Genomic DNA, 14,736 nt, shown 5'->3' on the forward strand with positions numbered 1-14,736 from the left:
CCAATATGTTATGCAATGAGCATCTTCACCTGGCCATAAGGCAAGTCATCAAATAGCATGACCCTGCATTTGTTGTGTTATAAATCATACATCCATCAACAATTGCTATTTTAAACTTCTTATAAAACACCACAACAATTTTGACCAAAGTTGGCATGGAGCATCATTTTGTGAAGGAGTTTCAAGTTACAAATAATGCTGATCCACTGTCAGATAGGTCTGCTGTTACTAAAGATACCATTGAATAGAATTTGTTCTTGACTGAAGCATCCTGGCATGAAGAACTTTCGAAATTTGTGCAAACAATGCTAATCCATCATCAGGTATGTCCAAATATGGATGATAATAGAAAAGTTAGAAAAACCTTGAAACAGTTTCCATACCATATGTAATCTACATGTGTGTAAGAAATTTCTTCAGAGAGCATCTTGCTGTCAAGATTTCTTGGCCAACTCAACCATAAACTTCCATATGTGTATTAGATAACATCCAGGTGGGTGCACTCATATTCACTTGGTCTCTTGTTTACACATTTGCTATACATCATTAAAGGAGTTGAAAGTGTAGTGTTACTGATTTTCACTCATTGTTAGAGGATTGGAGAGATGATAATAAATGGGTAAATGGGTAACCTGGGGAAATGTGGATTTTCATCAGATATGGTGCATCCAAGAATAATGGACTTTGCCCAGTACTGTAAAGATTGGGAAGATCTCACACTTGATCATTTCACTTGATAAGAGTCTTGCTCATACTGGAGCTACAGACTTTGAATGGAGAAGAATTGCAGAAGCACAAATCTCTGAATTGCATCATGTCATCTATTTTTCAAAAACACCCACATATCATTTCTTGTCCAGTGTGCCAGACAGTTAAGAGTACCAATTGTCTTGATCAGCCACAGACATACTCACAGAAACCAAACCAGTTTGTGATGTAATGGTCATCTTCAAGCTCAAAGGATGAACAACACTGGTGAAGAGGTTGCAAACTGGGTGCCTCAGTGGCCCAGTGGTTTTACGTGCCGAGTCTCTGACTCACTGGAGCATGAACTGTGTTAGGCCAATGATATGTGCTGTATTGGTTTGGTGCAGAGGTAAAAGACCAGAACAGAAAAGTTTGCCTTACCTCCAATGACACTGTGTTTTCGTTAGGGTACTCATATGGCCTTCAGTTGTTTCCCTACTTTCTGTAGGATAAGCGACAGGCGACGAATTGTAAACGTAGAAATCCATAATGCCTTGAATGCATGATTAAGGTCGAGGAGTGTCAGTTTAATCACTCTACCTCACCAGTTGAGGGTGCTATGATAAAATAGTGGAGGGATCCACTATACACATACATACATACATACATACATACATACAGACATACATATGGTGACATCCCAAGCATTATGGAAACAATCTACTTTGAAAACTATAGTGAAAAAGTATCTTTTACAAAAGTGCTAGAAAGCAAAACTACAGCATTTACAGCTTCTAAACCAGCTTGCCAAAAGCAGTTAGTTTTCCTTTAAGATGTCATAAGAAGACTAATTGCAGATGTTGAGGACTTTGTAAGACTTGGGGACCAAGCATTTGTTTTTCAAGGGAATAGGATATATTTGGAATGTTTTGAAAATAAAATTCTGGCCCCAATAATTTCATTAGATTTTCTGAGGAAAAAAAAACTATGACTATATAAATGATATTAGTTGTCAATAAAACAATATAATGGTATACTAAAAAAATTCCAGCTTGATGGTTCAAAAAAAAATTCGAACACCCACACCCTCTAAAATGGTATATCCCTTAAACCATGGTAAATGGAACTAAATAACACATGAAATGGAAACATTGGTATATATTTAATGGAAGATGCAGAGCCTCACGAGATAAGCAAGACTTGGTGAGAGACATCATTAGTATAGATGTGAGAGTTTTGAAATTTTATTGGAATATACATCCTTAAATGCATGATATATGAGAACATAACCAGAACACTAAATTAATATCCCAGTTTAAACATTCCTTATACGCATATTGGAACAACTCCAGTTTAAAAGCTGCAAAGAAAATACATCTAATACACAAGTTCCAGAAATTAAAATACTATTGTCCTCTCAAGAGTACTAATGACTCTTTAAAACAGATATTTTTATTACCACTCCAATATATTCCTCTGATCACATGGCATTTTCTTCATTGGGCATTGAGTGAGTGGAATAACATGACATTTGCAAACATAAATAATGGTACAAAGCTACACTGTGCAAGATTAAACAGTTTTCAGAGAGGTTATAGAAAGAAATCATTAGTTAACCTAAAAGCAACAATCTCAGTATGAAGAGACAATGTCTGTAATTTTGGATTGGATATAAGTGTGATCAAAGCTACCTGTATTACAAAATAACATTAGGGAGAATAAAAATTGAGATTTCTCAATTTAAAAAATAACAAAGATGTGACATGTTTTATAGGAGATGAAGAGTGACAGATTACATGAGGAAGGAACACATTATATATTTGATGCGAACACAAATTTGTATTCTGATACAACTCAAAACTTAACAATGTTCAACAAAAAACAGTGATAGAATCCATGGAAAACAAAGTTTAATTTAAAGCAGCATAGAGTGATTAAGCGTCTCAAGCAGCTGCTTTTAAATCAATTACAGGATTTGCAAAATTTGACATAAATTTTAAATCATTCATACATTTGAAAGGATTGTAGAAATGTTGTAAATTGCTGAGAAAAATTTTTGTGTTAAAAAAACCCCCAGCGTACACTGGGTACAATAAATTGCAGAAACTGGAAGTAATTTGCATGACCTTTTCCCCATTGGTTTGGAGAAGTTGCATGACTAGCAATTGTTGCTGTGATAAACCCACAATCCCATGGTCTTGCAGCATCTCTGTATCAGGCACTGATTATTCTGCAGATGATTTGATAGAGTTTTAAAAGACTGCCAAACAACAGTATTTAGGACATCTTTTCTATGCCCCTGAAAGTTCACACTGTTTCATAAATATTAAATGGGGGCCCCTAATGGCCGAGTGGTCTAAAGCGCTCTCCGTTATGGATCACTGCCATCTCACCTCTGTCTGTGTGGGTTTGAGTCTCAGATTCAGCCAATGTGGGTATGTGAGAGAGCTTGCCAGTTGCTTCTCGAGGGTTGGTGGTTCTTTCTGGGGACTTCCCAGGTTCTTCCTCCACCATTAATACTGGCCACCATGTATAGCCTATCGTGTGCTGAAAAATGGCGTTAAACCCTACAACAACAACAAATATTAATTAATTGTGGGGAAAAATTGGTCGGCGACAAAAAGAGCAAAAACTATGCAAAAGTGAAAGAATGGGGCGCTAAAGAATCTACGTATGCATTACACAAGCAAGTGAAATAAAGACTTGCATACATAAGGGTCTATATTTGTGACATGAATGACCAGTGGCAGCAGACTTTATTGATATGCATGAATAAGACAAATAAAACTACAGATACAAACAGATCTAAACAGTAATAGATGTTTTTTCTAAGTACACCTGGGATGAGAAAATAAAAAAGGAAAGAGACTTTTACAATGCTTTAAGAAATCTTATGAGAGAAAATGCCTGGAAATATAGAGTTTGATGAGGAAAACAATGATGTTAGGGATTTGTTCAAAAAGAAAACTTCAAGTACTTTTCAACTTGTTTGACAAAACAAACTTTAATGAACTCAATGGACTAGAAAGTGGAAGTATTCCACTAAACCAACAAATGGATTCATGTTTTGCCTAAGCTAATTTATGGATCCAATTACACTCATGACATAATTAATAAAAGTGACTGTGTTTGAATAAAGCTAAAAGGAAAAGTACAGATCAATTATTTTTGGTAACTAGACATCTGATAAAACATGTATAACTTCTAAATTGAAAGTTTGTGAAGTAGTGAAATATAAGGCAATATTTGCAAAGGACTAACTAAGTAATTTACCAAGGAAATATTCAAAATTTGGAAAGTGACATTAGATGATCCAGTTGTTTACAAACTGGAAGACATAAAAGGATATATTTCACAAACAAGAATTATCTCAATATGTAAAACAAGGTGACATATACAAAGTTGAAAAGATTCTGAAGACCATAAGAATGAAAGGTAAAAAGTATGTACATATAAATGTAAAGGATATGACTGAATTATTTAACAGCTGGGAACATTAGGAAAAAAATGCAGTGGAAAAAAAAATGAGTCAAAGACATCGTGTCCACTTAAGGCAATAGTTAGTAATACAGTAGATCTTCATTTATCCGGCACCTGATTAACCATCTGTCTCTGTTAACCATCAGGGCATTGTACGTCAAAATATTAAAAACAGGTATGTGTACATATGTAGATATTACGATTTTTTGATGACCAGGTCTGTTGTATAATAATTTCAATGTACATATTCTCATATCCATCATTGTCTCGGTCCCGCACTCTGATGGATAACCGATGTTCTACTGTACTGAACATTATGAAATATAACAATTTTCTAGATGCACAATAGCATTTGAAACTGAAGGTTTTAAAACATACACATCATGCAAATAATACTGACCACAAAAGAATGCCCACATACATCACAGTTCAACAATAAAATAAAACAAATGTGTGATTAAGTGACAACAATGTAGGCAATATCCATGCACGGTAATAAATGATATAGAAGAATCATAACATTCAAAACAATAAAACTGATTAAAAAACAGCTGAAAAAAAAATACAATGTAATAGACCACAAGCTGGTATTCAGGATTTTGAACAAGATGAAAGGCATTCAACATTACACAGATGTCAATGTAATCATGAGAGTATTTAAGCTTATTTTCAATTTTTTTGTCAAAGACAATAGAACAGAGATTTATGCATATAATACAATCAGTTGTGTGCTTTTCCCAGATAATTATTCACTAATGTAATATTTTAATGCATTCAGGAAGCCTTAAGTCTGCAAAAAGTACCACATAATTAACCAGAATCCGTAAATATGAGAACCTGTACACTATCCTGATGTGGTAAAAACTAGAATACCTTTCATAGTATGCATATTTTGAATATTCATTTTTCAAGGTAATTATATCTGATGGTAATAAAATAAACTACTGAAATAAATGGTACAATTATACCAAAGAAGTACCTCTCCAGACAAGACATGTCATGAAATGGAAATACTCAATACCCAAGATGAAAATACTGCATCAAAAGAACAATACTAATTTAGCATTACATGGAATAAATGAACAGAATAGGAAAAAATATGAACAGAAAATTACATGAGAAAGCAAAATGATATTACATAAAGGATCCATGTATCAGTGCATAAGAAAACCAAATTTAATGTACAAAGTATCGGTAAGTACTGCTCAGCATACTAATTCTGAAAGTGTGAAATTTTAAAAATCGTGTTATCGCTATCCATTAACGAAGTTATAATTGCATGGGTTTTCACCAAAAACTTATGATGTATACTATGTCCTAAATAAAAATGGTGCCATGTGCACATCTTATATGACCAGCAAACCTGCCATCTTTAAAATCTTGTTATTTCCTACTGAATGGATGCTCATATCAACATGGTATATTTTTTACTTAAAGACTTCCTATGGTCTCTAGTTGGCCATAAATGAAAATGCCACAATAAGACTGCTAAAGTGCCCATCTTGAAAATCTTGTTATAAAATTACTCCTGAATTATTGGCCACATCAAGATGGGGTTTTCACTGGAAGACCTTTGCTGTCTAGTTGGTTGTAAACAAATATAGTGACAATCTGATCTCCATTATATGGTTGCCATAATGGCCTTGACGATCTTGTTATCAATACTTGTCCTTGATGGCTAGTCATATTGACAGGGTTATTTTACCAAAAGATTATGTCTGGTTTGTACTAAATGAAAATGGTGCCAACCTAATATCCAAATATGGCCACCATGGTAGTCATCTAAAAATATTATTGTTATTTATTCAAGATGGAAAGTCATATCAGCATTGGGTTTTAATAAGAAGAATTCTTATGATGTCCTGGTGGCCACCTTGAAAATCTTGAAATCAGCACTCTATTTTTAAAGGGGTTTTCACAAGCAGAGATCTTACTGTGTCTAGTTGGTTCTAAATGAAAATGATGCAAATTGACCTTTAGTATGGCCACCATGGTGGTCATCTTGAGAATAATTATCTCTCCCAAATGGATGACCATATCAGCATGGGGTTTTCACCAATAGACACTTTATGACACCTAATTGGTCCTAAATGAAAATGTTCCAAATGATATGCCCAATATGGCTGCCATGATGACCATCTGTCTGGTTAGAACAGACACAAAATTTAATCCCTTACTTGGTTGACTTGCTTTTTGATAACTGTCAGTGTATGTTCTGGTAACAGAGATTCAAAGAAATGATGTAACACTTTTAAAATTCAATGACATTCATAACTCTGACAGTGAGGAATTGTGGGTGCTCTTCTAGACAACACAACAAATATCCTCTCTTGACAAGAATTATTTTCAGAAGTTTCACAATCCCATACATCTATAGATTTTCTATGGTTTCTCGTATCCAAGTAAAAATTCAGCTACTCCAAGGTAATAGACTGTCTGTGCTATACCAAATAGCGGTGCTATGACCAGTATTCTGCAAATGGCTCCTTTAAAAAATGCCTTTGGTCCTTCATGCTTCATCACTTTCCTGTAATAAAAATGAAAACTATTCCTTAATATGAATCACAGTCAAGATTTATAAACAATTCTTATTCTTGTTGTATTAAGTTGCAAATATAAATTTGCCTTATTTTACAACTTTATCAAGCTCAACCACTGCAATCAGGGAAACAATGATGTAGTCAAATGAACATAGAAAAATTGTCACACAGCTTTTAGATATTATTTCCAGTCTATGACCAGCAGAGCTAAAAATTAGTAGAGATTTATTAACTTTTAAATGTATATTTCTACATCTTTTTCACATTTTTCTTAATAAACTTACATACAACAGATGCCTACTTTCCTAAATACCAACACTTAAACGCATTTACTTTTGGTTGATATTATTTCCTCTCTTACGGATTAAAGATTATTAACATGTTTTTAAAACAACGTGTGTCAACAGTGTGTGTTCAGCCTATTGATGAAACTACATGTTTTGGAGAAGTTAAGAAAAATGAATAACTGTTAGAAACTAAATAAAAACATATAAATTTATCTTTCTGCATTAACTGCAAGATTTAAATTTCCTCTTAAGTCAACCATTTTTGCCTGAACATCAGTTGTGCAATGGCACTCTTTGTTTGATGTCTTCAGGTTTTTTGAAATGCCATCTTCTACCAATGTACTCTGAATCACTAATGCCATTTTGTACCACTGTACACTGAATCATTTTGATCTTTGGTTATAAATTTGAGCAATTAATACAAATTAAATAATGTAATTCCTGGATTATTCTAAAGTATCTGGTTTCTCTTTTATTTCTTGTCAGATATTAATTTGGAAACTACAGGAACACTGGGCAAACATGAATTAGTCTTGCATTATTAACAAAGTGATATATGAAACATCAACAAATGTTTAAAAAGAATGTATTTTAAATTTGGTAACCAGGAGAACCCAAGAGGCACTTCAGTTAAATATGAGAAAAGATAACCTCTGGATACATCTGGAAATGGGATGTGAGAAAGATACCCTCACTCTAATTCGGTCAGAATGTGTCTGGCCATGAATGATGACCATGTGTGATTGCATATAGAATGTTTTACAAACCTGAAATGCTTTCATGCTAGGAAGGATTCCTGGCAAGTTTTGTCAAGTGTGTCTATTTAGTTGTTCAGTAAAGGTTTTGCTATGCACAGTAATAGTTACCATAGTTATATTTTTAAGGTAGATTGGCATAATCTTTTTAAACACAAAAGTCCTGGACGCCTGGTTGCTTCTGTCAAATATGAACAAAAGTAGTTTTTATGGCAGACATATAAACAAATCTCTATTTAGGTAGGAACAAAAATAGCAACAGAAAGGCATTGCTCTAAGCCTGCTTGCTCTGTACAACATTTTGGAAATTCTGATGAGCTTTTTTTAAAAAGATAAAAAGGCAATTCTTGAAGGATGGAAAATATAACAACCACCAAACAACAACCATTATACATTAATGCAACACATGTGTAGGGCAGGTAACTTTATGATGCTATTCAATAGTTTCAAAACAATCACTCTTTTCATCAGTGCTCACACAGGTCTGCATACAATTAATTGCAACTTGCAACTGATCATATATTGTGTTAAAAGGAAATGACACAGTTCTACAAAAATATTACAGCACATGTTTAAAGAGAGAGAGAGAGAGAGAGAGAGAGAGAGAGAGAGAGAGAGAGAGAGAGAGATACACATACACAAAGCAATCAATGATTCCTTTGTATGTTTGTTCCCCCTTGCCCTTGTGTAATGTCTGCAGACGGGTCTTTACAACTGAAAAATGAAAGAATAAATTCTTTGAAGTTGTCATCAACAGAAAAAGAATGTCCCTTCTTGAAGTATATGAAACTATAATTTTAGTGATATAGAGTGATGAAAAAAAACTTTAAACCATTATCATTCTTGATTCACAAAAAGTTGAGTCCAACCACAAACAAGATAGACCCTAATCTGCTGTTGCATAATGCACAGATCAATGTCTATGTTGTTTGCTCTATTGATTAAAACTACAGTACAAGTCACATGGGTTATTCATGCGCATTTAATCATTTTAAATTAAATATAAATTGTTTTTCAAAATCTAACACTACTTTTTTTTAACCAAAGTCTATTAAATCCTGATTTTTGAATGATCAGCACTTTAACTGTCATCAAGAAACGTTCCAACGAAAAGTATCAATCTTGACAGTCTTTTACAATGGTGGCCATGTACTAAACTTGGGTAAAAGTAAGAGTGCATCAAGTGGAATAGTCACAATTGAGGGTAGTACGAATTTGTTTATCAATATGTGTAAATTTCAACTGTGACTTCACAGCACATGACATTCAATCCAGACTGTACTGGATCACACCTTTAGGTTCATTTTGTCCAAAAATGTCAACATACTTTAACATGGATTTTGCTGTATGCACCTCTTGGGGCATCTAAATAATGACTTTCCAAAGAAATATGGGTGTATATGAATCCAAATGAAGTAAATACTTGCCACTTAAAGGTATGTAGAATCAAATTCTAAAAAATGACACCCATTACTGAAATAACTGGTGTTGAATGCCTACATGACCCATGTGACTTGTACTCTAAGAAAATGCACAGACGCAGACCTGCTGGTACATTATGTAACAGCAGATCTGGGTCTTTGTTTTTGCACTTAAGTTATAGGCAAGTATAGGCTGTGAATTCCAAATATCATGTGAACCAGGTAGTGGGTTACACAGCTACAGGCGCTTGAACAAAACTGAATTTTGTTTTGTCTATTTTGTAATTCTTGACCCCATGACTGCACCCAGAGGTGAAACCCAGGGACATGATTAGCACTAAGAGAAGGGGAGTATATAATGATGAAATAACTGGCAAAGTGGTTACGTAAATCCAATTGATGAAAAAAACTTTAACCAAACAACAATGTAAAGGAGATAATGTTGAGATTATATATCAAGCATGTGGTTATTTGGGTTAGGGATTATTAAATTACACATATTGGAAAACACTTTAACCAAATTGTGTCTCCATTAGAATTCTTGACCCCACGTCTCCATTCACAGGAAGAACACATGGGCAGAAGTGGAATATGTAGTGATATTACATTCTATATATGAAGTGAACTGCGTAAATGGTCACCAATCTTCATGTGCTGGAAAAACTAGATGAATACAAGCAATTTATATATATAAATATACCCCTGCCTCTAGTGCATTATACTGTAACCCAGATGAGAATATAGTCAAATAAAAAGGCACTACTCTTAAAGAAACATATTGATTTTGAAACAACCATGATGACCATAATATATACTCATTGTGACAGCATTCCACTAGAAAATGCAAGAGTTGATGCATTCACACAATTCTGTTATGTAATGCAAGTAACTATAAGTAATAAAAGGGCAATAACTCTTAAAAATCTCATGGACTCATGGAAGGACAAGAATTTGTCAAGATTTGCATTTTTATATGATGCCAATAATATGTACCATGTTTCAAAGTGATCAGAAAAGATGAGGTGCACTCAAAAGATTCCACCTCACACTGCATTCTGCTGCGGGACAAAAAGGGGCAATAGCTCTAAGAACAAGAGTCCATTGAAGGAACTGAGTGCTCCAAAGAATTTCCAGGAATCCATGATAAGACTATTTCTTCTTTTTAACAGCATTGTATTAAAATAACCTCAAATGTTCTTTGGTGATAATAAGATATTCAAGATAACCACACTGACACCCATAAGGAATGTTGGATCGGCATCGTTTTCATTTAAAACCAACTAGATATCATGAGAACTTTTCTTGTGAAAACTATATGTCAATACAACCATCCATTCAGACAGAACAGCGTTAACAAGACTTCGAAATACCGCCATGCTGGCGAAACAGGATATCAAACTGACATTATTTTCATTTAGGACCAACTAGACTCTCATAAAATGTGATCCAAAAACAAAGACTGTAGCGTAAGTGAGGGCATGAGTTACTAAGGAACCTCAGAAAAATTAAGAATGGGCATCAACAGTGAAAAGAGGGTTAAATGGCTGTGAATACTCATTTTAATAAATGCACTGAGAATAATTGTCCATAAGAATGTTTTTCCTAACGAAGTTGTTTGCTTTTCGTTTTTCCTGTATAAATTACTTGTGTTTCAAGATAATCTTTTAAAGATCATTAAAAATAACATGTCTGAACACACATCACATGTATAACAGTGAAAACATTGTGTATTACATCATTCCTTTTTGCATGTGAATGTCGATACATTCTAGTGCAATTGTTAATTCAGAACTACATTAGGATTTTCAAAAACAATGGACATCTATTGCAAGAAACAATAACAATGAAACTCAATCTTAAACTGTTTTATCAGAAAAATATTGATGCTATGATTTCACTCGAAATAACTGCAAAACTTCTGCAAATTCTTAAGGACACCTTCGGGTGCCAATTCAGGAATATTAAGTTCACTACTGACCTTAAAACTCACTTCTCCTTGATTAACCTTTGACACTAAGCTTTTCATTTACTGAGCATGCCTTTTGCTTGATTCGATTGCTATTCTTGATCACACTGCGAATGATTAGGATAAACCAACTGATAACATCAGATACTTTAATGATGTTATCTAATTGTAATATATTCAATTAGTTGAATGAAATGAGTTGACTTAACACATGACCATTATCATGACCACTAGCACTTATGCAGGTAAGATTTATGTGCCCTTCAACTATTTTTTTGTCCACCAACTTGTTGTGATTTCTTGCAAAAGATTTAAAAAGGTGATAATACAAAGCAGGTCTACTATTAACTGACTGTAACAATGCAAGAAACACATTATTATTGATACGTCAATGCATATCATTATTTACAGTGTATTGAGGTTGTTTTTTTTTTAAAAAGAAAAATTAAAAATATACAACTTATCAAAGATTGAAAATTTCATTAAAAGGATTATTATTTCTGGGTACTAAATGCCATTCTTTATTATAAGATCAGTAATATACCAAGGTTTCATTTACCAATTTGACAGAAAAAAATTTGATACACACCTGCCTCCATATGTGTGTGGGTTTGCAAGTGGTGCCATACTGTAGGAGCAGTGTAGCTGCCATTGTGGCCATACTGGATGTCAGAATTGCATCATTTTCATTCAGAACCAAGTAGACATCATACTAAATCTAATCATTAAATTTCTATTTAGATGGAGGAGTGATAACAATAATATTCAAGATGGCTGCAATGGTGGTCATACTGATGTCAATTATGCACTATTTTCATTTAGGACCAACTGGAATTGTCCTTTAGAGGAAACCCCATGTTCATAAGACCACCTGTTCAAGAGGAGTAGCAGAAACAAGATTTCAAGATGTCCAATTGGCACCATTTTATATAAGACCAACTAAACCTTGGGAAGATTGTATTGTGTAAAGTTTCATGGCAATCCTAGATGTAGTTTAGGAAAAGTAGAAATAACAAACTTATGTCAATGGATGGAGAGATTATAGACATGATTTTGGTATTCCACCAAAAAAAGCTGAAAATTTGAAAGTGGGATTTGGGGGTCCTCCCCCAACGGTGTCTTGAGGGGCAGTGCCGAAGGCCCCCAGCCAAAAATGCATTTTACAATTATAAAAACTGCTCCTGGTGCAACGTATGACCATAATATATAACAAAATATTCATTTGAAAAACTAACAAACTTACCAAACATTTTCAGCTTTACTTGAATAATTTCACAATATTTATTGTCACATGAATTTGTTCTCCAATATCATTGGTGATTAAGCTCTTTCATGTGCATGTCAATGTTTACATTGTAATTAAATCAAAATAATTTCTCAATTTTTGCAGCAAATATATTATACTTCTCTCTTTTCATAACAAATCTATAAAACACCCAAGTACATCAACTATATACAAATAATCCCATAAATTCACTTGTCTTTTTCTCCAATGGACACAACCTGTTGATATTCCAGCTCTTTTTGCAGCTTTGGCAAAGATTTGTTTAGCCTTCCTTTTTGACTGACTTTTTTGCTCAGTGTGCAACGTTTCTTTTCCTTCTCAATGACAGCCTCTTTTCCTTTCAAGCTGGTGATTGTATTGGCGACATGCAGTGGGCATATTCTGACAGAGAGCTACATCTGTTCTCTCGTGTAAGAAAGCTTTCTTCTTAAAGTAATTAACTGCACTTTTTCCAGATGCCTTCTGAGCTTAAATTTTTCCATATGCAGCTTCTTTTTTAGGTGCCATTCCATAGTCTTCCAACCGCGATTGATATAGAGCAGAGGTCACAAAATGCCAGTCCTCTAGCATTCAGTTTTCTTATAAACTGACCAACTAAATTTCCGCTGAATGTTCGCTCCAGCCATTCCCATACATTTTTTTATAACCTTTATTTAAATTTCTCGTGTCATGGATCCTCTAAACAACTCATGGTCGAGTGGTCTAAAGCGCTTTCCATTACGGATCACTGCCATCTCACCTCTGTCTGTGTGAGTTCGAGTCTCGGATTCGGCCAATGTGGGTATGTGAGAAAGCTTGCCATTAGCTTCTCGTGGGTCGGTGGTTCTTTCTGGGGTTTTCCCAGGTTCTTCCTCCACCATTAATACTGGCCGCTATGTATAGCCTATCGTGTGCTGAAAAATGGCATTAAACCCTACAACAACAACAACTAAACAATTCAGGACACTATTTCGTTTGCTGCATGCACACTTCTTCTTTCAAATCCATCAGTTTCCATTACATGAAGATTCACTGGATGAATTTAAACTTTTGACCAATCAGAATACTCTTTGAGTCATGGGCTAACTAATATATAGTACAAATACGTTACAAGGGTCATTGCGAAATGGGACCAAACAGACTGTTTTTTAAAAACTGGATCGAAGATGATAAAAAAGAAAATGGGCTATTTCAAGACAAATTGGATTCAAGTCAGGACAAAAGCGGAATTCCACTTTAAAACGGAGTAAAATCATGTCTAAGATTAATAACATGCCATCACCTTAGCTCTTCTGGTTATATGACCAGTAGACCTAAAAAGTGTGAGAACACTAATTTGTCAGTATGCACATCTTCAGACGATGGCCATAACAAGTACAATCCTTTGAAACTATAAGACAAGTTGCATCCATAAGATTCTGTCATTCACTACATCAAGCTCCAAGTGGCAATAACACTTACCAAAAACTGCATGAGAACTGTGATTTGTCAATATGCATATATTCTGATGATGACCATAATAAGTACCAACTTTTAAAGCAAATCTGCTGAAATGCGAGACTAGTTGCAACGAATTTACATACCATCTGATATTGTCTGCTGCAAATTATACCAGCAGCCATAGTTTCCATTTATTTACTTGCTCAAAATAATTTGAAATCTGGAAGGATAAATGTGACTACTTACCATCAAAGGGGTTCACTAATAATGAAGCAGTGCAACCAGCTATAAACCCAGATATGAAAGAATGGTAAAATACTGCCTGGTTACTGCCTTCACGTCGCTTGCCCTGTGAAATATGATCAGATGATAGTAATTAATCCTTTCACCAACATGTACTTTACATGAAAAAAATGTAAAAAGTAAGTAAGATCGATTTCTAACCACACTGGTCATTTTGGATCACGTCAAGGAGTGTATGCTCTCCATTGTTCTCCAGCCATAGGGGTAAGTGTTAAATTTACATTTCATTTGATATGTGATGCTTATTCGGTTTGTAATGTCTTATCGCATAATAATGCATTTATTACAATGCAGATTTGAACTTTGAATTACGGGGGCCTCGAGTGGCCGAGTGGTCTAAAGTGCTCTTCGTTACGGATCACTGCCATCTCACCTCTGTCTGCGGCGGTTCGAGTCTAGGATTCAGCCAATGTGGGTATGTGAGAAAGCTTGCCAGTAGCTTCTCATGGGTCGGTGGTTCTTTCCGGTGTTTTCCCGGGTTCTTCCTCCACCATTAATACTGACCGCCATGTATAGCCTATCGTGTGCTGAAAAATGGCGTTAAACCCCACAACAACAACAACAACTTTGAATTACAAGTCACTGTTAGAGGT

At 34.6% G+C, this 14,736-nt stretch overlaps 1 protein-coding gene across 2 annotated transcripts in view; it reads right to left on the reverse strand.

Moving 5' to 3' along the window:
• Nucleotides 1-1,915: 1,915 nt before the first annotated feature.
• Nucleotides 1,916-14,736, reverse strand: part of LOC149786569 (mitochondrial glutamate carrier 1-like) — a 36,492-nt gene continuing 23,671 nt past the window's right edge. For both annotated transcript variants that reach the window (XM_089977080.1, XM_089977081.1), the window contains exons 8-10: nucleotides 14,087-14,189; nucleotides 8,388-8,463; nucleotides 1,916-6,694 (exon numbers count right to left, since the gene is read on the reverse strand). In XM_089977080.1, the coding sequence (XP_089833206.1) occupies nucleotides 6,550-6,694; nucleotides 8,388-8,463; nucleotides 14,087-14,189 (324 nt within the window). In that variant the 3' untranslated portion in view covers nucleotides 1,916-6,549. The remainder of the gene's footprint in view (nucleotides 6,695-8,387; nucleotides 8,464-14,086; nucleotides 14,190-14,736) is intronic.

The sequence above is a fragment of the Sinohyriopsis cumingii genome, chromosome 12, assembly GCF_028554795.1.
Source record: "Sinohyriopsis cumingii isolate HCF-2022 chromosome 12, ASM2855479v2, whole genome shotgun sequence".
Classification (NCBI taxonomy): Eukaryota; Metazoa; Mollusca; class Bivalvia; order Unionida; family Unionidae; genus Sinohyriopsis; species Sinohyriopsis cumingii.